Below are 24,391 nucleotides of genomic sequence, written 5' to 3' on the forward strand. Positions count from 1 at the left end.
CACATTACATCATGGATTACTCAGACTATGAGGAAATCAGGACAATTATATTGATACTCCAAAGTTGAGATTATTTTAAGTACTTTACAACCTGAGGTATGAATTGCAAAGATGGTAGATTACTTGATTAATATTCATTAAGAAAAGACCATGATCAACAAAGAAAAAGTGGACACTTAGAAGTACTCTTGGATATGTTGCTTGTGTCAATTAGAATCTTGTTGAAGTCGCTATTTTTTTAAAATTTCATTTCATTTATCGCAAAACCTAATCCTCTACCTTAATGTCTTAGAATTTTTTTTCCCAAAATAAGGCATGGGTCCCATGAGGGGGGGCTTAAGCTTTATTTTTTTAAGAAGGTAGTCTCATGAACAAAATTTAATTTGGTCATAGGATTATTTGGAATTTTCTGAGCTCCTACTTTATACCATTGTGTATTTAAGGAAGTGGGCTAGAAATTGTATCCCTGGATTATTTTGAATTTTCTCCTTCAAAATACGAGCTCCTACTTTGTACCATTGTGTATTTAAGAGAGTGGGCTAGAAATTGTATCCCTGGCTTAAGGATATTTTTTGCCACTTGTTAAATATTCAATTTTTAGAATTTAAAAAAAAAATAGACAAAAATAATTTTACTTATTTTTAATGCACAAAGTGTGGAAGATAGAGGTATTGTATTTATCAAACCTTTAAATTCCTTAAAGGTTAGTGATCAAACTTTATATTAAACTAGACTGGGAACACCACCTTTTAAATATTCCTATAAATAGCAAGCAACTCAGACACTATTTTTAGGAAGTCCCTTCCATAGAACCCAAACAGGATCATCTCAAACGCCTCCTCCCTTCCACTCTGCACTTTTAATACACTTACCTCTTTTAGAAAACCCCTATAATTTTGCACACATCACCATTGTTACAAACCCTCTATTAATTTTGCACACAACACCATTGTTGGTGATCCACATTTGCATATCACAAATATATCTGTATCTACTTTCATGTTTGAAATTGTTTTTAGGGTTGGCACAACCATTCCTCGCCACATTTGACAGATTCAGCAACTTCATACGTCACTTCTACATTAAATGGATGAATACTAATAGGTGGGCATGTTCTCTCTAATCCCCGGACACTTCAACTGCTTCTTCATATCTGAAAATTAATAAATTCTGTTTTTATTGGTGAAATCATATGTTAGGTAATTTAATTTTAGTAAATTAAAAAAAAATGCCAATATAAACAAAATCATGAGAAATTGTTGACTGTTGACGAAATGTTGGCTTCTGAATTAATCTCAGTCATTTTATATGAAAATACGCATGTGTGCAGTCTACTGCGTCAAAATGATGAGCAAGTTTCTGATGCTGGCAAACATATGGTTAAACAAGCCAGCATTACAGCGGTGGAATCTGCTTTATTTCAAAGGATACCCTATCAGGGTGTTTAAAGAAATAACTTCGGAATAGAAATCTTTTGGTCCGCTTGGACTATAATTAAAGATTTTTGATTCCAATAATCAAGTTCAATCTTTTTTCTTATGTAGACGAGAGTAATTGAATCAAAATATACAAAGATAGAAAGCCACTAGCATATTACATATCATCCGAAAATATGGAATCAGTTTATACCATCAACTTGAAATCTTAAAAAACGACATATAACACAAAGTTGTTACTCTTCAATATATAATGTTCAAACCCACAACCTTAAAAAAATCTTGTCATAAAACGAACAAAGCAAATGACAACTTGAAATTCACAACCCAATTAAAAGATGGAACTTAGACTTATAATGTTTATGAAGCTAAGGCCTCAATAAATATCATATATGATGCTACCATTTCAATAACTCTAATATGTTTCAAAGAATATATCTCACATCTTTTGGAAGAGATGGTTCAGTTTGTATAGCACTATTCTGCTCACAGATCTACCTATCGATTTTTTGATATCCAACAGATATATGCTCCACATAGTGATTTCTTATGTCCTTTAATGTTGCTTCTTTCTGACATGTGGGACACTGTAAACGTTTGCAGAAAAATAGGTTTAGCAATTCAATAATAATAAGTACCATTCAAATTGAATTTAAATGTAAAATAATGGTATAAAATCTTTCCAAGGAAACAAATAAAACCATTTGAATAGATAGAAGGAAGAATGGAACTGCCTTACCTTGGAAGAATTGCTGAGACGATTTTGTTTAATCCATTTTGTTATACATGATCTGCCAAAAAAGTGCCCACAGGCAAGGGAGCTGCAGTTCCATGATTATAAAAGTAAAGCTTATTATCGTAAACCCACTTCCAAACATTAGTTGACATAAAATGAATGTTCTATACAGTAAGGAGAGACAGACAACCTCTTTCATCCTTTTAACATGGCTTTATTAGTTTTGAACTACATGGGCAACATACTAGTCGTAGAGAGTATACTGTTTATTTCATCACAGTTGTTCGCTCAGTTTTATTTCACTAGTATTGAAAGCCTGTTGAATCAAAGAGTACAGAAGAATGGTAGGTCTCAAAATCATTCATAGCAGATTTAATCCAAGTGGTAAGTATGTCTATATTTTATCTTTTTATGGAAACATGTTAGCATATAAAGATGTCAGCATCTCAGCCTTTATATAGCGGATTACGATTTAAGTAAGCATCATCTCAAGTACAAACCTCCTTCCACTAAGCAGTCACATGTAGATGGATCCAGTCTGTCAAATTCAATTTGATTAAAGAAAATAAATGCAGCCATCTAGAATCAATGTTTAATAATAAAGAATATCTAACATTTCAGGACCAATCCAAGTCATTAATTTTTAAAATAATATCTAATTAAAAGATAGATTAAATCTATTATTTATATAGCATTACATGTCCTCTCACATCTAGAATCATCCCCTCATAGTATAGGTAATAAATGGCACAACCTTGGCAGAAGCAGCTTTATCTACTATAAGTATTTTAAACAGGTATGAGTATTCTTAAAAGCAAAAGTCTGAAGTATCCTTTCTTTACATTAAGATTGGAAGGCAGATTTGATAAAAATGTACTAGGCTTTCTAAGAAGAGATTGTCTCATTAATGTCTTATGGATTGCACTTGATTGAATATTCAAATAAGTATTTGAACAGTGACAACAAAATAGACTAAGCACACCAGCTAAATTACAACTACTTTGGTTTCTCCAAGTTTACAGTCAAAACTAGGAAAATATAATCTCCTTGCAGCATAACCCTTTGATGTGAGACTGATGTAGGATTGAGCACGGGAAAAGAAAGAAAAAGTACCCCATAAATAAGAAATTGTTTCAATAGTTTAACTCCAAAGCATTGATTATTACATTTCAATATGTGAGCTTACAAAACCATTTCTTTCCTCTTCCCTAATAACCAGCCTACTTACCCGGCAAACTAACCACCCAACTAACATTTTAATTTCCAACATATAATTACCCTAGAAAACAATTACTTTACTTACTAACCTAGGAACATCAAAATAACTCTGAACTTTAAGTTATGATAAAAACGAAGTCCAATACATACACATTATTACATTAAACATGTAAATGCTTTTGGATTACATTGACCCCAAAAGACAACAAACCCCCTTGGTCCAGAAGGTTAAGATATTTTAGAGCATCTGAGTATAGTTAACCACCCAACCCAACCACATCATAACTTGGTTCTCTATCTACTTGTACTAACCACCCTTAAGAAAATTTTAAAAGCTTTTTCCAAATTAACAACATGCACATGCAAATCAAAGGTTAACTGCTGTCACAAGGACCGTAATAACAAACTTGCCGTACTTTTAACTGCTGGTGTAAGAATTGTGTGGGATAAGCAACCATATGATGCAATCAAGTATAAAAGTGGTTCACATGACACTCCACAAAAGAAGTACCTTGGATATGATGATAAAGTCGCTTGCTGCAAATCTGAAACTGAATGTAGAATGCTACAGAAAAGATCTAGCTCAGGTCTAGGCAACCCAAAACCATCGAATCTGACTTCCAAACAGGTGAACACTTTCTCAATGATTCAGACCAGCAAGATAATAATCCCACAGTCTTCAAAAAGCCTTCAATTGTCAAGGTATGGACAGGGACAGGTGTGTCTGATTTTCGGTCATATCTGGGACTATACTTGGCATCTGTTTGTGACATCAAAGCATCACATAGAACTACAAGCTGTCACCAAGGTTACCAACACAACCAGCACTGTCACAATGGCCTCCAAACACACCTATTGCTCTTGCAAAGGCTACCAAACATAAAGAAACGGGTATGTTATATAAATTTGAGTGCTATTGGGTCAGATAATGGACTGTTAGTGCCCTAAACAAAAAATGATAACCTCTGATAACCACCTTCAAACATGCTTTAAAAACCTCCAAATAGTCACCACACACCGAACACCAACCCAACACTGTAGCAAGTAATATGGCGTGTAACCACTGTGTCTTTTTTCCTCCAAATACCCTCTATAATTTGCTAACTGATATTACCAAGAAAATCTTCAATCTAGAAACAAAATGCAAAGTTGGAAATATTATTTAACCCATAGTTCACAAACTCCCCGAGTTGCCGAGTACTCTATTTTTTTGCTGGACGAGTATTCACAAGTTTAACTCTCGCTTTTTTATAGCCACATAAAAACCATGGGTAAAAATGTTGATGTAGCTGGTTAAAATGTGTTTTACAGATGCTATTTTTGCTACAAAACCATTCATTTTATGTTTCAAGATGTCAACTTTTAATTTAATGCATTTTGTAATTGAATTTCAAATAAAAAAATCTTTGAGAGATTTTTCAATTTTTATTATTTCTAAGTTGTCAAGTTTTTGCTTACTTTTCATTGAGTTTTTGCCGAGTTGAGATATTGGGCTTGCCAAGTAGTCTCTTCTGAGTCTGCAAACTATGAATTAACCATTGTTCCATGGGGACACTTTCAAGACCTAGGGACTTGGATAGATGTTACTCCACAGTGCCACCCTTTCTGCCACATTTGTTGGGGATGTAGGTGGGTTGCTTACTGTGTGGCACATGCCATTACATATCGATTGCAACCTTTTACTTTGTGAAAATTAGTTTGCCTTTCATGGGAGGTGCCAGCTAAAATCATGACAAAATGACAAAAAAAAAATTGGAAACATTTTCAAATTTGCAAAACACACTATTTTTTTGCCTGTTTTTTTGCAGTTTAACAGCAATGGAGATGCAGATCATGAAGATCAATTGCTGAATCTTTTCTAAAAATCCATCGTGTTTTGCGCAATCTGAAAATGGTACGGCAGGTCATTTTTTCATGATCTTAGGTGCATCCTTCATGGCCCGCAGAGATGTTATATTGCAGATTTTGTTGCAATTCACCTCAATTTCTATATCAGCACTATAGCCCCAACGTCATTCCATTGTCATTTCCACGCTGTCCCTATGTTTTTGCCAAATTTGGCCCCATCAAAAAACTTAGTGGAACTATGATTTAAACACAAATCACTAGAAAACATCATATGCTACAAAGCTGCTAACTGAAACATTCAGCTCCAATGTATATCCTGTGTGAATCTACCATGAATTAGCCATGGAGGATCTTTCACCAAGGAAATCAGCAAATTTAAGAGGGTTTCATCTTTAGGGATTTTTTAGAAGAACACAAGTTCTCTACAAATTGCAAAAGCAAAATCATATTTATCAACAACTACATCAATGAGCCGCAACCTCCTTTTATAACTTTTTGAAGCAATAAAATTTTATTTTATCCCTTATTTGCTCCAAAGCTCCTTTTTATAAATAAATAATTCTTTATAGCGCATTTTTCAATTTTTTGAGGAATAATAATGTTTTCTCGTGAATAATATCCCTTTTCCAAGGCATCCATTAGAAATAACTTTTCAAAAACTATAAAATGAGTCAATGGGCTCTTGGTCTACTAGTGAAGTTGAATGGCTCACCAAGAGCCCTCTAGGGATTAGGTCTTGCTGAGTGCAAGGTCTGAAGACATCATAAGGGATGAGGCTGGGATTGTGCCCCGGGAAAATTTGGCAATGTGGATGCTCCTCTGTTCTTGGCTCTTAGCCAAAGAGGTTTCAGGCATGCGTCGGCCGGTATCGGGTACCTAAAACTTGTTTGTCAATGACCACCATCAAAAACTATAAAATGAGCCCTTCCACTTGGGCCCCTTTCATTATTTCCAACATTAGATAACTTGAATAAATAATAAAATATTAATCAAATACTTAGTTACCCAGGTTCGCCACTTTGCCATCTGAACCACGTATTAGTTCGAACCAATTCGTGGTTCAAGTCCAAAACCATAGAAATACGGGCAGGGTTTGATTTCTCGAGACATGATTCAAACCAATATCAACCCAGATCGAACCCAAGCAAATTTATATCACCCAAATCGAATTTCCAGTGAACTCGAGCAAATTTTGCCCCACAGACGGCGTTTAAGTCATTTGTTTGAACATATTTTATAATTTTTTCAGTTCCACAACCCTATAAAGTGAATGTAAATGGCTTATGTTGGCTTCTAATGCTCATTTGTGGTGTGCAAATAGGTTATTTTGTCTTTAGCAAGAGAAGATAGGTGATTGAAACTTGAACTTGAAACAATGATACTTGAACTTGCCGCTATTTAGGAATTCTCCATTACTTTCTTGGTTTGGAAGTATGTCAGAAGTCTAGTAATATCTTTCTACATCAAAAGAAGTATACTATTGATATTTTGAAAAGATTTGGAATGTCGGACTGTCGACCTATGTCTACACCTATGGAAACCAACCTTCACAAGCTAAAGGAAGCAAGTGTTGAATTCAGACTAGTTGATCCCACCTTAGACAAACAGATAATTGGGTCCTTGATGTACCTTGTAAATACTCAACCTAATATCTGCTATGCAGTGAATGCATTAAATCAGTTCATGTGTGAACCTCGTGAGATTCATCTTGTTGCTTTGAAGAATATATTGAGATATCTTCAAGGTACTATTGGGTATGAACTTAAATATGAGAATACCAGCTTGGAGTTACATGGATATACTGATTCTGATTGGACCGGAAGTGTAAAGGACCGAAAAAGCACATCAGGATGCTACTTTAGTTTGGGATTAGTCATGATCTTTTGGATCTACAGAAAACAAGCTTCTATTGCTCAAAGTTCGACTGAGGCAGAATATATTGCAGCAGCTATGGGAGCTAAAGAAGTAGTGTGGCTTCGGAAGTTGCTTTCAAACTTGTTTGGTGAACCTTTGAAACCTACCACGATTCACTGTGATAATCAAAGTTGTACCAAGTTATCTGTGAATTTGGTATTTCATGATAGATCCAAGCATATAGAGATTCCTTACCACTACGTAAGAGACATGGTGGAAAGAAGAGCTATTCAATTGGAATATACTAATACAAGTGATCAAACTGATGACATTCTCATCAAGGCTCTCCCTAAAGTGAAAGTTGATAATTTCAGAAAGAAATTTGGATTGATTGAAATGTAAGTTTATGAGATTGAGTCTCAACTTTGTAAATTTGTATTAATTAAATAAAGATGTTTAAAGTGTAAACTCTTTTGTCATATGTGTGACCCTATAACTCATGGGCCTACCCTATGTTCATTATTTAAGGACATAATCTTTTATAATGGAATATTGGTTATGATAATATAAGGTGACAACTTTATTATTATTAGATTACTATCATGATGAATATCATGTGACTTGATATTCGAGGAAAGATCATGTTAGTTAAAGGAGCATGTCAATGGATATCATGTGACTGGATATCTGTTGAAGATCAATATGTTCAAATTCATGGTGGATATTATGTGACTTAATATCTATGGATATACCATGATCTAGTATGGTGAATATTATGTGACTTGATATCTATATACACACCATAACTGAAAAGAATATCATGAGACTTGATTTTCTTATATATATTTTGAGGATATTACTTCTTATAATGAGAAAAATTCATATGCACTTTGTCTTCCCTAGCGAAGAGGGAGTGTTGATACAAATAGCTTTGGTTCAAGTCACACTGTACTAATCACATGAGACTATACTTATGTATATATACATGTTGATATGTTGAATAACGATATGTATATGTACATGAATATAATTTGCATTTCATTATGGTGATCGCAGTATTCAGAACTGCTGATGCATATTATTATTGAAGTACTATCTCAGAAATGAATTCAGTAAACAATCATATTTATATTGATTGTTAAACGATTGTAATGGACTTAGTTAAAGTCTTAATGGCATTAGTTTTGTTATGACTAACCACATTGGGTGTGACCATTCGACCGATCGGGTGCATCGGTGAATGGTCATGTCTCCATTTGGAGATATGCCCATTCACCCATGTACTCATCCAAACTTGTATACATAGTATATGCCACTCGATATTGCAACATAGAAATTGATTAATGTATGCAGATCAAAGGCAATACAGACATCGATCTTGAAGGAATATTTATATCATTGCATTCAGATTATATATACTGTGCAGCACTTTGGATTCTTCATTGGCATTGACTGTACCTGCAGGAAATATACTTACTTCAGCATTGCAAAAAGAAATCTGTAAGTAAACTTTACTCTTTCCCTTTGCATCTTTTCAAACATAGATGCTGCTATGAAATTGTGTTTATATTCCCACATCAGTAATCCTTGTAATTGCTAGAAGATTCCCAGTGGATGATAGAACATGCCATAAATCGTGGATTTTCTTATATGCACCATCAGACATTTTTAATAAAGTAATTCCTATTCCAATATTTCATACCTACTATTATCACCAAAAATAACATTCTTACCTTTGGGAATCTCATTTCACTTTGTAAATCGATGTTTCTTGAGTGTCATTTTCTATGTTGCTTCTGAATCCAAATACCAACATTCTATAGATTATGAGCTTGCTGATGTAGCAACTGCAAACAATTGTTCTCTCTATCTGCATGAAGCTATATCAGCTTCTACTTCCTTTTTAACCTTTTCAAACAATGCTTTCCATCTTTTGCATTTCTTTTTACAATGTCCTTCAGCACCAAAATAAAAGAATTTATAAGGTTTCTTTTTTGGCTTTTTTGTTCCCTTGAATATAAAGAATTATTTTTTGAATTTCTTCATCTTTCCCCTATATCCTTCTAATAATATTATTGGAGAACTTCCAACTAGAGTAGTGATGTGGTTACATTCTAAAAACTTGGATTGTCTGAAATGCTAAGAGTCACTAATCTTGAATAGGATTCTGGCTTACAAAACTGAAATGATATTGTACTGTTATTGCTGATAGTAGAAACAAAATGCAACATAATATCGAATTTTTCAGGATTCTCATGCACATTTACATTACATTGCATTGGCTTATGAAGACTTTCTTTTTTGTAAAATGCTACCTAACTATGATACCAGAAAATAACTTCCAAACCCATCATTTTATTTATTTACTAAATATTATAATCTAACCTACACTACACAATATTGAGATGTAATGTTCCAACATTTCCCCCTTATTACATTAATCTGAACAAAAGACATGGCACTGCATGGACAGAACTCAAAATTCATCTCGAAATATGATGAAGTGCCTTCAGTGAATCTCCCCACTCATCCAACACACACCAAAATCATTGCATCAATGAATATTCTAATTATCCAACAATACCAATGAATCGAGACATAACCATTCACATGTACATCAATCTTCCAGTAAATTAAGTCATACTCAAATATCAATAAAAGAAACACTCTCGTGGATGAAGATATACTAAACTATCTACAAGAATATGAAAACTATAAAGCTCCCTTGTTCCAAGAAGAGACAAAAATGAAGAAACGGTGCTTCTTATGGAAAACACAATCTCTAAAACTGCAATATCTTTCTCATTTTATAAAGAAATTTATAAATATAAAATGTTTTGCAAAACTAATGAAGAACAGAGGAAAAAACCAAAAATTTATTCATGTCACTATATTATTTAATGAGCAGCTTCATGCAAAAGATAGTGACATGACCTTATATACAGATGCATTGAAAACTAGCATTTGGAATTTGGCCTTTATCAATTATTGTTGTTTGGTAATTTGTAGATGAGGAATGTAAGGCACACATGATTGTGTGCTTTCTATTTGAACTGAGATAGAGAATAAGAAACTTAGTTCATCATAATGAATTGTCAAAATAAAAAATGATCAACTATGAATCATTGCAGTGGAAGAGTCTCCTCAATTCCATAGGGTAATTAGGTTGTAAGCTATGGTACATGTACACCCCTCTAGACTTGCTAGCTCAAGTATGATTCATCCTCGATTCCGATCCAAGTTGAATTCTATGATGGATGTAAGTAGGGTTGAATATAAGCCTACCGTTTTATCAAATTCAGGCACTTTTATTCTTCCTATGTTGTGACAAATCTAGACACTTTTTCCAGCTACCACAATGAACTTGGAGAATTTTTTTTTTCAAATTTAATTATATTTTACCATATTGCCCTATACCATTTTATTTAGCTTTTTTATGAGTTCTTGTCAAGTCCCTTTTTTAAATACCAAATGGACTATTCATCCAAGGTGAGATCAGAGTTTGGGAATCAAAGTTATTGTTCAACCGATACCTAGATGCTGAGTTTGGGGATTGGTACTACTTCTTGATGTATGCCAAAGAGTCATCGGATATCAAGGCTCAAAGCTTCTTCTGGATGTGTGCCAAAGTGATGTTGAAGATTGTGGATCGGGATTGGTGCTTAACACATCCCTGAGTGTCATCGCAGACTGAGGTTGAACTTGTGGTTTTAGGAGAAAATATGAGAATATTCCCAAAAGGGACATTACAAATTGGACATGCTGCAATGAACATACAAAGTACTCAGTAAAGCGGAAATGTGAAAGAGTGGAGGATTCAACTAGGAAGTTAATCTGAGACTGATCCATATGAAAAATCTTTGGAAGATCTCAATCACATTCTGCCAGAAGCACAAGTTATTGTGTCATTCTCTTATTTTTGTTTTGGTGTACTAGAGTTATACAATACTATCATGATATTTATGCTTTGGTTTGTTATCACTCGAGGACACCAACTCACTGTTTTGAATTGTCATTATGTATTTTTTGATTCATATAAAATTTTATGTGTATTATTTTCTATATTTTAATCTTTGTAAATGCTTTAGCTTCACTATTTTCATTGACTGATATCCTAGTTGAGTAGATTCAGTTTTTGCAGTAATATTTTATTAAATAATTAAATTGAATGGTACATGGAACAGAAGAATGTGGATCTCATTTAGCAATCCCATCTTATCCAATCCCTGAGGTTGAGTTAGTGACCCTATGACCTGTTGTGGGATATTTGTTTGGTTCTATCAAATCATTCTACTCAAATATAGAGAAATGGGATACGTTACATTGAAACCCATGAAACCAACATTCGAGTCAGTCATACTTCTGGATCCCTTAAGTTTCAGACCTGCTATTACATCCCAATTTTTGACCTAGCTTGAAATATAGCCGTTGAGGTTCACATGAAGTCAGTTGGCAGTTTAATTTGATATAATTTGGCGAAATGGTAAGTTAGTTGGTCATTATGATTTCAAGTGTAGATGACATGTTAGTTGATTGTTAATCGCGAATTCATGGAATTAGGATGAAAGGTTAACTGTTATGATTATTTATGATTATATAATTTATAATTTAATTATGGAAAAATTTCTTGTAGGGAGCATGCCGAAGGGGTGGAAGCATTGTCAGAAAAAAATTAGGCAGGGCGTCACCATCACTGGGTAGAAAAATAGAGGACCTAGCGACTTGGAACAGAATACATCTGTGGAATTGCATGAGTTATTTTAATAAATAGTTTAATTAAAATAATTGATTTATTTAATAAATTAATTAATTAAAATAATTAAATTATTTATAAATCGTATCTTAAAGGATTTTAAATTACCTTTTGTCGTAGTACTTTTAATAATTGTTTATAAATGTTTATTTAAATATAACCTTGATTTGGCACCATTAATTCAATAGTTGTATTTTATAATAATGTTCGGATTATAATAATTGTATTATTATAATCTTTGAATTTTAATTTTCCAATTCTTTACAACTTCTTATTCTTTTCTTTTTAGTCAATTTAATATTTGGAATCCGAATGGTCATCTTGATTTTCGTAGGGATTTTCTTGTAACTGATGGAAGCCATAGAGTCAGGCTCTTATTATTTATTTAATAAGTGATGTTGCTTATTAGTTTTTAATAATTAAAAATAACTTTTTAAAACCTTGTATCCTCTTTTCTTTCTTTCTTGCCTTAGCCGAATTGATTAAAAATTTGAGTGATCTTTGTAACTGTTGGGTAGCCGTATGGTCGGCTCAACATTTTTATATGCAAACCTTGTCGTATCTCAGCAATTTCACTTTTTGTTTATTGCTTTCTTCTTAATTTTGGTCAAACTGATAATCCCCAAGTTCGAAATCCTTGAACTGTGAGTTGTATCGGCAGAACTCGATTTTGAATCCTTCTTGTTGACAGTTCCAGCCCAAACCATTTACCTAGGTTCTTAGACATGGAAATCAGAGCAAGGAAGACATTTTCACCCTAAGTATCTGCCCATTTCATATTGCATTAAGTCACGTAAGGATTTTGAATACAATGTTTTTCTTCCTGAACTTTAACATGATGTTGAGTCGGTCATAGGTTTAACCCTTTGCAGGTTTGGCATATGATTTTCATTGTTATTGAAAGTATGAAGCCATACATTTTCCTATTCAGCACTTTTAATTTATTTTTCAATGGATGTAATATATAAAGCTGACTGTAGTCATTCCAGATTTAATATATATAATCAAGTTTAAATTGACTACCATAGCAATGATCCAGTTATGGAATTGTTTCTTTTACCATAATATTCGAATATGTATTATTTTGTAGATCTTTTTTGAATGACTTTCTTTCTTGATAAAAGATAATATACAGTATGGAATATTGTTTAAATCTGAATTAAATATCAAAAACACAGTACCAAGGAAATTCACTAGGTTGAGAGCCAGAATAAGGTGAATAAGTTGCAAGACATAACAATAAGGGTTAATTGTTTAGGCACCAAGGAGTCACCGGCCTGATGGCCTAATTATGGTGAGGAGGTGTAGATGAACCTATTTTAAAGAAATACAAGAATGTTGACATTTTGAGATCTCTTATGAACATAATCATAGATTACGAAATGATGGTTGTATGTGGTCTTCTTGAATAAATGAAGGAGCCGTCTGCTCTAAGAATTCTAAATACCTGGGACTCACCCAGCTATGTAGTTGAAAAGATGGGTGATGAGGTGTGAGAAAGGAATCATCATTAATATGAACCAATATCAGATAAGACATTTCAATATTTATAATTAATATGAATTAAGTAATAGCTCATGCACATTTCTGTTACTGTGATCTCCTGCTGCCAAGTCGTATGGCGTGTTATATATATCTTGATGCCCAAAGAATGGTAAGATGTTCCCTGTCAATTCCGAGTAGGGAGGGCCTTTCTCGTTAAAGATCATGTGGGGATATGTTGTGGTCCGAGGTTGGGTGGTTAAGCCGCTGACAATGTTTCATCTCTCTCAAGATGTTGGATATGCATCAGACAGAGATAAGCCATGGATTCAATTGTTTAACGAAAACAAGTAATATCATTTTTATTTATGAAGAGGTAAGATTAAATTGAAGTATTTCATTGTTATCATCATTTTACTTTTACATATATGAATAACGAATATAAGTATATTTTCTAATCCTAAGATACTGTCACAGTTAAGTAATCAAAGGAAAAGGAATCTAAAGCCCTAAATGATTTGAGAGATGATTGGAACCCTAAATGAATTCGTGGTATGGGAAGCCCTATTTGAATCAGTGGCATCGAAAGCCCTAGATGAGTCTGTGGTAGCGGAATCCCTAAGTGAGATAGTAGTATCAGAAGCCCTAATGAACCAAGGTAAACGATGTCCTAATTGATACAGTGGTATGTGATGCCCTAATTTAAAATATAGTGGTATTTATTTAAAATTATCATTTGATTATAAGATAGCGGTTGTAGATGAAAGACATCATATGAAATTGTTATAGTGTATTTGCGGACTAACCCGAGTGGTTGCAGAAGTATTCCTAGTTTGATTCAAACTCAGTTTTCCGAGCTATGTGGTTTTTAATTTCTGTAGTAACTTAATTGGATGCTACTTCAAGTATTTAGTTAAGAAATTTTGTTTAACGGATTTTAACGATAAATCTTATTCACATGAACATGAATGATATAACCGTCTTCCTATGAAATGAAATAGTAACTGTATTCCTTGAGTATGTTGAATGTTAAATTAGACCTGGAAAATCGGGATGTTACACCTGCACATGCATCATTTTGGTTTCTCTATTATTATCACTTGTGCATTTTATTAGTATGTAAAAAGGAATTGAACTCTTGTCAAAATATTTTAATGCATGTAAATTATTTGAAGAGAATAGTAGTTGACTAGTTAATTATATTTGACAAAATATTGCATTAGTGTGAAAAACAACTATTTCAATTTGGCAGTTGGGGAAATAGATTTATCTTGAATAATTAAAAATGTCCAATATTCTCATATTGAAAGGTTGCAATGTGAAAATGGGAATAGCCAAAAGGTTATGGGATATTTTACCTTCTAAGTTTTTGGGTGACATGGAAAAGCATGTTATTTCATTACCATCTTATGTTTTGGAGAGAAATTGGATACAAAAAGAAAATAAAGAATATATCCTTGAAATGGTACCTAGTTTTGGTTGATGGAAAAACTTGGATTGTGTTGTGGTTTGCTTGCCATTTCTCTCTTGTTTTCCTTTAAATTGCATTGGAAGGATTCTTCACTACTACTTTTGGTCAGTATGCAAATCTGTTAAGTATTTTTTTGTTTAATCGAATTGATTTGGCCATGCTTTCATCTTATGGGATGAGGCGTATATCTCAGTATGTAGATGTTGAATTTTATTTTCAAAGAGAACTTCATAGTTGTAGGAAATTAGTTGGAGAAAAATGAATACCCTACCCAAACCCTAGTAAAACTTATTGAAAAATGAATATGATTGGAAAAGTATGAAGTTGGGTATATTCAAATCATAAGGATATTTTTTGAATTTTAAATTTGTGAGTTTTTTAATTTTTAAGAAAATTATGGGAAGGTAGCTTGAAGCCTTGAAGATCTCCTAATGTATGTAACTGGATATTTCTTGAAAACATTAAATAATTTCTTTTGAAAATTAGGAATTGCTGAAATGTTAGTATTTTTTGGAATTGTGACTTCTCTCATAACAATTCAATCTATTGCATTGTGAAGTATGTTTTCCTAGGAAAACTTCATCTTATCCATCCTTGGACTTTTTGAAGATCGACTCCAACGTTGTTTAGGAAATGGTAATACCCATAAGAGGCTTGTAGTGGCTGATCACCTAAGCCCTTGGAAAGAGTTGGTGTAAGCCCAAAATAAGTGACATGCATAAAATTGAGTATTATGAACTAATTAATGAATATGGAATCTAAAGCTAATTAAACATGCTATTTTAATGAAAAATGATGAATGGTGTAGGCACTGTAAAAGTATCTGACACAAATGTAAGGATTGAAAATTGTCTCGCACAAGGAGTATCCACAAGGTGGACATTCATTATGAGACCTTTGAGGTTTATTTTTATTCCTAGATTCATTATGGAAAGCCAAGGGAAGTCCATGCCTTAGGTACCCTCATCTTATCCTTGTTTGATTGTGTTGGTTGTATGCAATCATGTGCTGAAAGAACCATGTTGGACTTGTGCAAATGTTGGTGTCTTGCTTGAGACTCATTGTATGTTTGTGAGTTTTGGCCTTGATAGTAGTCTATCCATGATCTTCTACCCTTTCTTGGGGTTGTCTAGTGTGGTATAAATATCTCGTGTTCAAAAATAGTAATATGGTTGAGTGGTAGGTAACATCTCCATCTGTCTCTTCTTGAAGATCTCTTGTAAGCTAGAAGAGTTCTTAGTTTTGCAAATTATGACTTTTAAAGCACCTTGGGAGAAGCTCATTAATGTTACAATTTCTTTATTGTATCTTTTTTATATGAGAGATATTTTCATGTTTGGGAAGTGACATCTACCTTGTAATCATGCTAAGATAACATTGAAAGGAGATCGACCTTTCTTTTGGAGCCAAAATTCATGTTGTGAATACATCTTATGTTGGCTTTTGTGAAGAAAATATATAATATGAGAGATTTAAGTCCTCATTTGTAAGATTAAAATATTACATTGAATTCATTCAAGTTCAAATCTTCTACCCACACAAGAGAAAGATTTCTATCATTTATTTTTTCCCATCTTGATGTTGGTGTCAAACAAGTAGGGCATCTTGTATAATTTTCCTTGTGTGTAGCTATGTAGAAGAAACATGATTTAAAACATAGTTTTATATTCTTGTGTATTAAACTAGTGTAAATGAAATGCATGTTTTGTATAATTGGTGTAATTGATTTCTATGAAGTCTTATGAATGTTTTTCTCCTACCCCTATTTCTAAATGGTGTTTGTGAGTTAGGAAACTTTAGGGTTGGGGGGGTTTGGGCCTGACATCAAGATGACTAGTCTAGATTGAGTTGGATGTGCCTTGGATTTCCCAATCCCTCTAGCTCTTTTAAATGCTACTCCACATCTTTGGAGATGGGTCAAATTGTCCAACTTCCTTTGGATTCATACTCTATCAAGGGTTCGATGTCAAAAAACTGTTAAAGATGATTTGATTTATCTTAGATTTGAACAAAATATGCCTTTTAGTTTCAGAATTCAATGGTTACTAATCTCTGATAGCATTTGTTTGCAGATTCCAATCTGAATGTGTTAGACTTGAACTATTCCAAATGTATGTGAAGCAGATTCAAATACTGAATATTAAAGTATGATTTTAGAATTCTAAACTAGGCAGAGCATTAATGAATTTTGATACTCTCTTGCGTGGCCGAGTATAAGCATATATATGGATTTGGATAGACTATGACTTGGGTGGACGTGTCTCCACAAAGTGGAGACTGGAGATACATCCACTCAAGACATGTCTCTTCCTAAACAGCGATTTTTTATTCTAATGATCCAATTACCAATCGGTGTTTGTTAATATTAGTTTGAACTTAATCAAACCTTTGTTAATATTAGTTTGAACTTAATCAAACCTCTTCACAAAGTTGCCGATCTCCAAAGGAAATAATCATACTTCGATCTGATTATATATATGCATATAAGGCCAATCGTGATCATGGCTTGATCAATATATGAACATGAAATGTCTAGGAAAAGATCTGTATGAACAGATCAATGATATACTTCGATAAGAATTGCAGATTTTGTGGATGACAATATAATGATCTGTATTCTAATATACATGTGTATGTATTAATATAGGCTGAGTATATTGGTATGTTTACATGCATGTAATGTGCAGATCAAGATAGATTATATTGTCATCCGATTTATCTAAACGAAGCTATTTCTTCAACAAAAAGCCTTAAGAATTTTTTTTGGCCTAGCACGTTATTCCTTAGAATCTTTGTCCAAGACAAAATAATAGGACTACAAAACAACTAAAGAACTATAGTACAAGAGCATTGGAATTCTAAAGATGAGTTCAAGGCCTAAAGTATGTTGAAGACATTAAGCACACCATAGTCCAGTGCCTTCGGATAATGAGCTTTTATCATGTAGTTAAAAGAACACTGAAGGAAAAAAATTCACAGAGGCTTCCCTATTGTGGACTTACCTACAACCCACAATTTTGACTCACATTTGGGACTTGACATATACTCGGAAAAAGCTTGACAAAACTCAACAAAAAGAAAAACTTCATAATTACACAAAAAATAAAGAATCAATTCATTTAGCGGACATAAAAGACTCATTTGACTATCTATTTATCACAATTCAAATTACACGTCATATGATCCTCCAACTCTCAAAATTTGAAATTTCAATCACTTTGTCGATTATGTTTAGGCGCCAAAATAGTCCAAGCTTAAGACTCAACATCTGAGCCTAAGATTCAAGAGTTTTGTAGTAGGACTTGGGAGTCTTGGCGTGGAACTCAGCCAAGTGCTAACTGAGACTTGAACGGACTCGATATAGGAGTCTATTCAACTTCATTTGGCCAGCTCAAAGATTCGAGAGTTTGGTGAATCTTGCAGAACACCCACAAAATCTTTAAACTGTGGTGCCTAGAATCTTAATTGGGTGATCCTTTGGGTATTTCAAGAGATTTTGATCTTCTTTTACGTGACCCTTGGCATGTGTTTTCCTATGTCTTGTTTGCCACATCTACAACCTTGTGCACATATGTTCTTGGCATTGGAGGCTATGGGCTGCATCATTACACAATCTTTGGCATATCCTATCTGTTCATGACAATGGGATGTTGTTAGAGTGAGACAAACCTTAACTTGTGGAGTCATCATTGTGATATCATCACACGATCAATGAAGTCTTCTTCTTCTATTTTCTTTTATGTGCACATTGACTATGTGATATGATTGTAAGTTTCTTTGTCATCATGGGACATTGTAACATTTCTCTTGCATGAGCATGCTATGTAACATGTAAATGTTGAACTTGCATCACAAAAAATGCTGTTTTCTGTTTTGTCCAATACTATCCTGATGCAAAAGTTGGGACATTAAAAATTCCGTGTCCTAAAGTCTATGAGCACTTTTCAATTACCCTAGTTGTCTAATGCAGGAGCACCCAGGCAAACTAGCAATCCATATTAAAAAAATTCAGCATATTGTGTAATGAGCAATTCCGTTCTGCCACTTTTTCCTAATTTCACCTGTTTGCAATCCATTAATTCACACCAGAATCAATTCCAACTCAATGTTAAAGCAGTGGAAGTGGTTACAAGCACTGCCATGATTTATGTGTTATAGACTTCTGGAACAGCACACAATAGGCAGATAAATTTCTTGACGCACTAGCACACGGTTTTGATCTTCTAGAAAAACTGTAGTGGACATTCTGGAGTCTCAGATTCAGCACTTATCATTGATCAGATAAGTGCGAAATTTTTGAACTATAAGAAAAATAATCTGTGGCTGCATTATAGCTGCAACTACAGAGCTTTACTGGTGCTGACTCATAATTTTTGACACTTGTAATCAGTAAATCTGGGTTGCTACAATAGAAATAGGGAGGTTGGGGGGCTCCAAGGGTGTTTGTTTTATAAATATGCCTTTTTTAAATGTTTGGTAGGATTGACAGCAAATGAAGGATTGAGTATTTGGGAAGGTTCTAAGAGAAATGGACAATAGTTTTATCTGGGTTTTTTTTCATTTTCTCGAAGAATCTTCTTTGCGTTTAGAATAGTCATGTATTCTTGATAAGCTAACTATTTGACAAGCTACTGGAATGAAAGTTCTGCATTTGCCTTCTTGTTTGGCAGGGGTTGAATTTATCTATGGTTTTACTGATGAGTGTAAGCTTGGATAACATCAAAGTTCATCTTTAGTCTTGGCAAATGTATTTAACATCATCTTAATATCATTCATATGCTATTTAAAAGGGAAAGAACAATCTTAACTCACTTGTTTTACATCATTTACATTGAATGTAGCTTCATGCTGCAAGAATAAGGTTGTTATTGGCTTGACCCTTAATCCTTGATTGAATCAGGAGATGAACTGCCAAAACAACAGCCATCCAGTTTTTCTAGTAGTAAAAAATGGTTAGTGGTTGATTGGGCCCAGCTGATATACTTCAATTATAAAAGGTTGCATAGTTTTGTGATTGATAAGCATTCCATGACGATAAACTTAAAAGAAGGATGTCTCAACAAGCAAGTTGTCTTCTCTAGACATACAATGGCTTTCTGAAAAGTAGTAGAGAACATTTTGTTTTGAAAGGGATCAAAACCAGAAATTTCGCAGTCAAAGAAGGCTACTTTCATCTCTTGAATGACGAACCTTGCTCAAGAAGAGGACTCTGTAGGTCTATGGCATGCAGATCAGATAGTCTGTCAATGACCAAGGTCTATACTTAGCTTGAGGGCGCGAAATAAAATTCTGAGATAAGAAAACCTTTAAGTTAGAGATTTTCTCGGTCACTCACGTTGTGTATTGAGAAAATGTCTTTAAAGAAGAAAAACATTTTGCTCAATATTAGTTGCACAAAACTATTATCAGACATCTCAAAATTTTGAACTTTCTTGGGGCTATCCTGAAAATGTTAAATGGTTCTGTACGTTTAATTCCTAGATACTCTCTAAAAGACAAATAGTTGGATAAGGATAGGGAAGCATAAATCTGTAAGCAATTATTTTAACTTGAAAGAATCAAAAGTCTTTTACGATGGAACCGACAATACAGACAGAAGTTGGAATTATCTAATATCTAACATGGAAGCTCTAGGAAAGGTTAGATATCTAAACACAAAACCTTAAAAATTATCAGAAAATGAGCTTCCAAAGAAAGCACCTCAGCTGAGAACTCGCGATTGCTACTAGAAAGATGTTGGGGTAACATCTGATAACAGGGTTGAGAAAGAAGTTCTATATACCAGCCTAAATCTAACACAAATGATGCCAAATAGAACATAAGAATTGAATTTAACTCGAGAATTCTATTTGAGCTTTGAATCCCTTGAGGGAAGAATCACCTTAAGTTGGGATATAAATGGTATCCTCCTATTGAAAAGATTCCTTGAGAGTTTTCTCGTTTAGCCGTGTGTATAGGGAGAATAACGTGGCATTGTTTTGGGTTGGCAATTGAAGTATAGAATTGGAAGTTCTATTTTCAGCTAATAATACTCAAGATTCAATTCGTGCACCCATGTTTAAGTACTTTTATAAACTGCTACTGTAGAAGGCCCCTGATTGATCCAGTCACTGTAGTTATATTGACCGAGAGAAGTCTCCAACCACATACAGGAGAATAAGCCAACTAAATGCTGGAGAATGGATTCCATCAGAAGCTGATTCAAGACTAGATAAAACCTGTCTTCTCTGTAAAAAGCAAAATTCCAATACCCTGGTAAGGAGGTTTGTCTTAATAAGTGTTGGCTCAAAGATATGACTGTAAATGTGAATAATGCTGGGAAGGCTTCCGAAACATAGTGCACTGAGAGTAGGTACAAATTCAATTGAAGCCAACTTAAGTAAGCTGCTACAGATTTGTATGTGAGAAAATAACATGACCTTTTCTTTTAACATTTACTGTAAACATAGAATTTAACATTGGAACTTCCATAATTTCAACTAAATTCAACAGATATTTTTTATATGAAAGATAAACTGTGAATTCCTTTTATATGCCATCTATAGAAGAACATCTCAGTAAGCCATTAACAATTTGTTTAAGGAAATCCCAAGAAAACGGATGACACAGAACAGTTTGGTGATCCCAGCATACCAGATATTATGCTCCCCGGACTGAGATTCTGTCCATGGCTCCATGCAAATAAGGCAATGGAAAGAGTCATCTATGTCAGAAAATTTTGGATCCACTCCCGTATGCAATTTGTGAGTCTTTTTAAGTTCATCTGCTATCTTGTCCTTCTCCTTTGATAAACGTTCCCTCTCCTGAACAGCAAACTTTAATGCACCTTTCCATCTGTCAATCTTTGTCTGCATTTCGTTCCACTGGGCAGCCTTTAGTTTATAACATTCCACCATCTGCTCCATCCTTTGTAGCTTGCCTGCAATTTGATCTTTCTCCCTCACGATCTTATACTTCTCTTGGACTAAGTAGTTCAGCTCGCTCTTCAACCTGTCCACTTCTTGCATTGTCTGCTCAGACTTGTCCTTGTATTTCTGAAGCTCCTGCTTGGTGATTTGCAGCTCATCGGCCATTTTCTCTTTCTCTTCTTTGACCTGTTGAGATATCTGCTTAAAATGTTGGACTTCTTGTTCAGATATGTGCAAATCAATCACTACTTGCCGTTTCTCCTCGAGAAGTTGTTTGGTTTCTCTGTTAGCTATCACCAAGTGGGCTTCAATAGCCTTAAACTGCTCATCTCTCTTCCTTTCATAAGAAGCCTGAGCTACCACATAACGCTCTAAACAATCCAGCTCCCTTTTCATAGCTTGTGGGTTTTGAGATTGAAACAGGGAATGTTTGAACCTTTTAGCTACAAAAGGAGCATTCTGAATCGCAACAGAGTTTTTCGTCCTATTGGAAAGTGATACAATTTGCTCCTTCCATTGTCCTTCAGCCATTTCTGATGTTCCTCGGAGATGTCAGGAAGTCCCCCTATTTGGCTATATAATTTTTGCTTTGGCTACCCTTTGAAGTCCACTTAATCACCTGAATTTCCCATGCATATTCATAATGGGAATGGATCATACATATTGGCTTGGAAGACCTGCTCAAAGCAGAAGAAATGATAGCTACAAAGCCAAATGGTATTATTTATGAGTATTTAGACGTTGGTTTGCAAGGCTTTGGGCAAGGCAAATCAATGGGCTGTCAATACAGTTTTATCATTTCCAAAGAAAAAATGGGACATGCGCCATCTGTGCAGGGTCACAGATGGCAATGCATTTTGAGTACCGAGGTTGACAATTCATGAAATCTCAATACTCAAAATCATAGTAGTATTCGACCACTACTGTCTGAGTTTTCTATCACAGTCCTAGCTTTTTGTTTTTTTATAGAAATTGTTTTGTGGTGAAGTTATAGAAAGCATCATGAAGTTATAATTATAATTTTATATTTATATTTAATAGATTTATTAAAGATTTAATAATTATGTATGTTTTCTCAGTAATATTTCTAGTTGGGAAAATCAATAATTTATTTACTATAATAAAAAATAATTTAATTTTTTAAAAGATAGAATTATATATAAAGGTATATTATATAAAAAAATTAAAAGTAAACATATTAAAGAATTTAAAGATAAATTTTTTGTTTAATAGTTTATGTAAGGGATAAGAATTTCTTTTTATTTTATTAAATTATAAGAAAAAATATTAAAATTTAATTTTTTTAAATTCATGATGAGGTCAAGCTCTTTCAAAATCACAATGCTTACATCTTATTAACTCACCACCATACAAGTAGTATGAATATTATAGCATATTTTTAGTACAATCGATACTTTCAAAGAGGACAAATATACAAACACAAATTATGTGTGTGCATGTGTGTCTCTAAGATTCTATCTTTATTTATTCATTGGTTAGTTAACTTATAAGAGATAATCTTTTATTTTTATAGTTCTTCTCTCTATATGTATCCTTTCTTTTTAATAATTCTGTTATGTACTTAAGACAATAAGCTAATTATTTATTATCCGTATAATTTTTTCTTTATATTTTTTTTCTTTTTAAATTTTGAGGTTTCTATTGCTTTGGTTTATTTTATTTTTATTGGTTCCTCCCTAGAACTCTAGGAGAGGGACAAATGTTAACTCTTGATTGAAATTTGTAGTTATGTCCATGAAAATCAATTTCAGCTCCTCTCATTTTTTATTGTTAACATTTTAAAACAAATGTGCTCATGAATTAACCAACTAGAAATTCATCCCTTCATTATCCTACCATAATTTATTTTATTTAAACATCTATCTTGGATTTCTTACTTTTGAATAAACTTCACTTTTCAAATTTGACACTAGAAAGCTTTCCTTGACATTGTTTGAGTGCCTCCAATTATGTTCAAAACATTTGTGTGCATATCATATGATGGTTTTTACCTATATATAGTTGCACAAAATTATGCATGTCCATGCATGTGCAAAGCGAGTTCTATACGCAAATATCTAGTAATAAATGACCTTCTTTCCTATTTATACTTTCATGATGAGAGAGTTACAACCTTTCATTATTACAAACTTTCAAGAGAGTTAGAATCCTTCATCCTTCATGCTCTTTGGAAGAGTCACAACTTTAAAACTACCACTTTTTGGAAGAGTCATAGTCCTTTGCAACTTTTTCCATTTGAACGAGGTTTTCCCTTATGCTTCCTATGCATTAATTCTCTCTTGGTTTGGACCTTTAAACTATGTCTTCTCTTTATAGTTCTCCTTTAATTCTACATAGACTTTACTTCTCAATTTCCATCAACATGTTCCTTTATATCTACAAATGTTTCTCCTTCACATGTGCATATACTCTGCATACAATTCTACTATAAACCCTTCTTACGACACTATTGTGACATTTATCATGAAATTAATCAAGTTTGGATTTTTTTAAGGCCTTGTCAACAAATCTATTTTCTATGGTTCAATGTCATGGGACAACACTTCTTTAGCACATTTTCTCAAATAAGTCACATGTCTTGTAAATGCTTCCGCGCTATACATACATTTTTAACTAGTCTAGTTGCAATTACAACCTCTGTGAAATTCTTATGTCCTTTATGTT

The 24,391-nt window shown here is 33.6% G+C and overlaps 1 protein-coding gene across 1 annotated transcript; it reads right to left on the bottom strand.

Annotated features, from left to right (window-relative positions):
• Positions 1-1,659: 1,659 nt before the first annotated feature.
• Positions 1,660-22,687, bottom strand: LOC149563205 (uncharacterized). Its single transcript, XM_089823987.1, has 3 exons — positions 21,432-22,687; positions 2,176-2,257; positions 1,660-2,023 (listed from the first exon to the last, which is right to left on the bottom strand). Exons 1-3 carry the CDS (start codon positions 22,235-22,237, stop codon positions 1,931-1,933), a joined length of 981 nt encoding a protein of 326 aa, XP_089680113.1. The 5' UTR covers positions 22,238-22,687; the 3' UTR covers positions 1,660-1,930.
• Positions 22,688-24,391: the final 1,704 nt, after the last annotated feature.

Source organism: Cupressus sempervirens, chromosome 4 (genome assembly GCF_028749045.1).
Source record: "Cupressus sempervirens isolate cs-2001-9-10 chromosome 4, ASM2874904v1, whole genome shotgun sequence".
Taxonomy (NCBI): domain Eukaryota; kingdom Viridiplantae; phylum Streptophyta; class Pinopsida; order Cupressales; family Cupressaceae; genus Cupressus; species Cupressus sempervirens.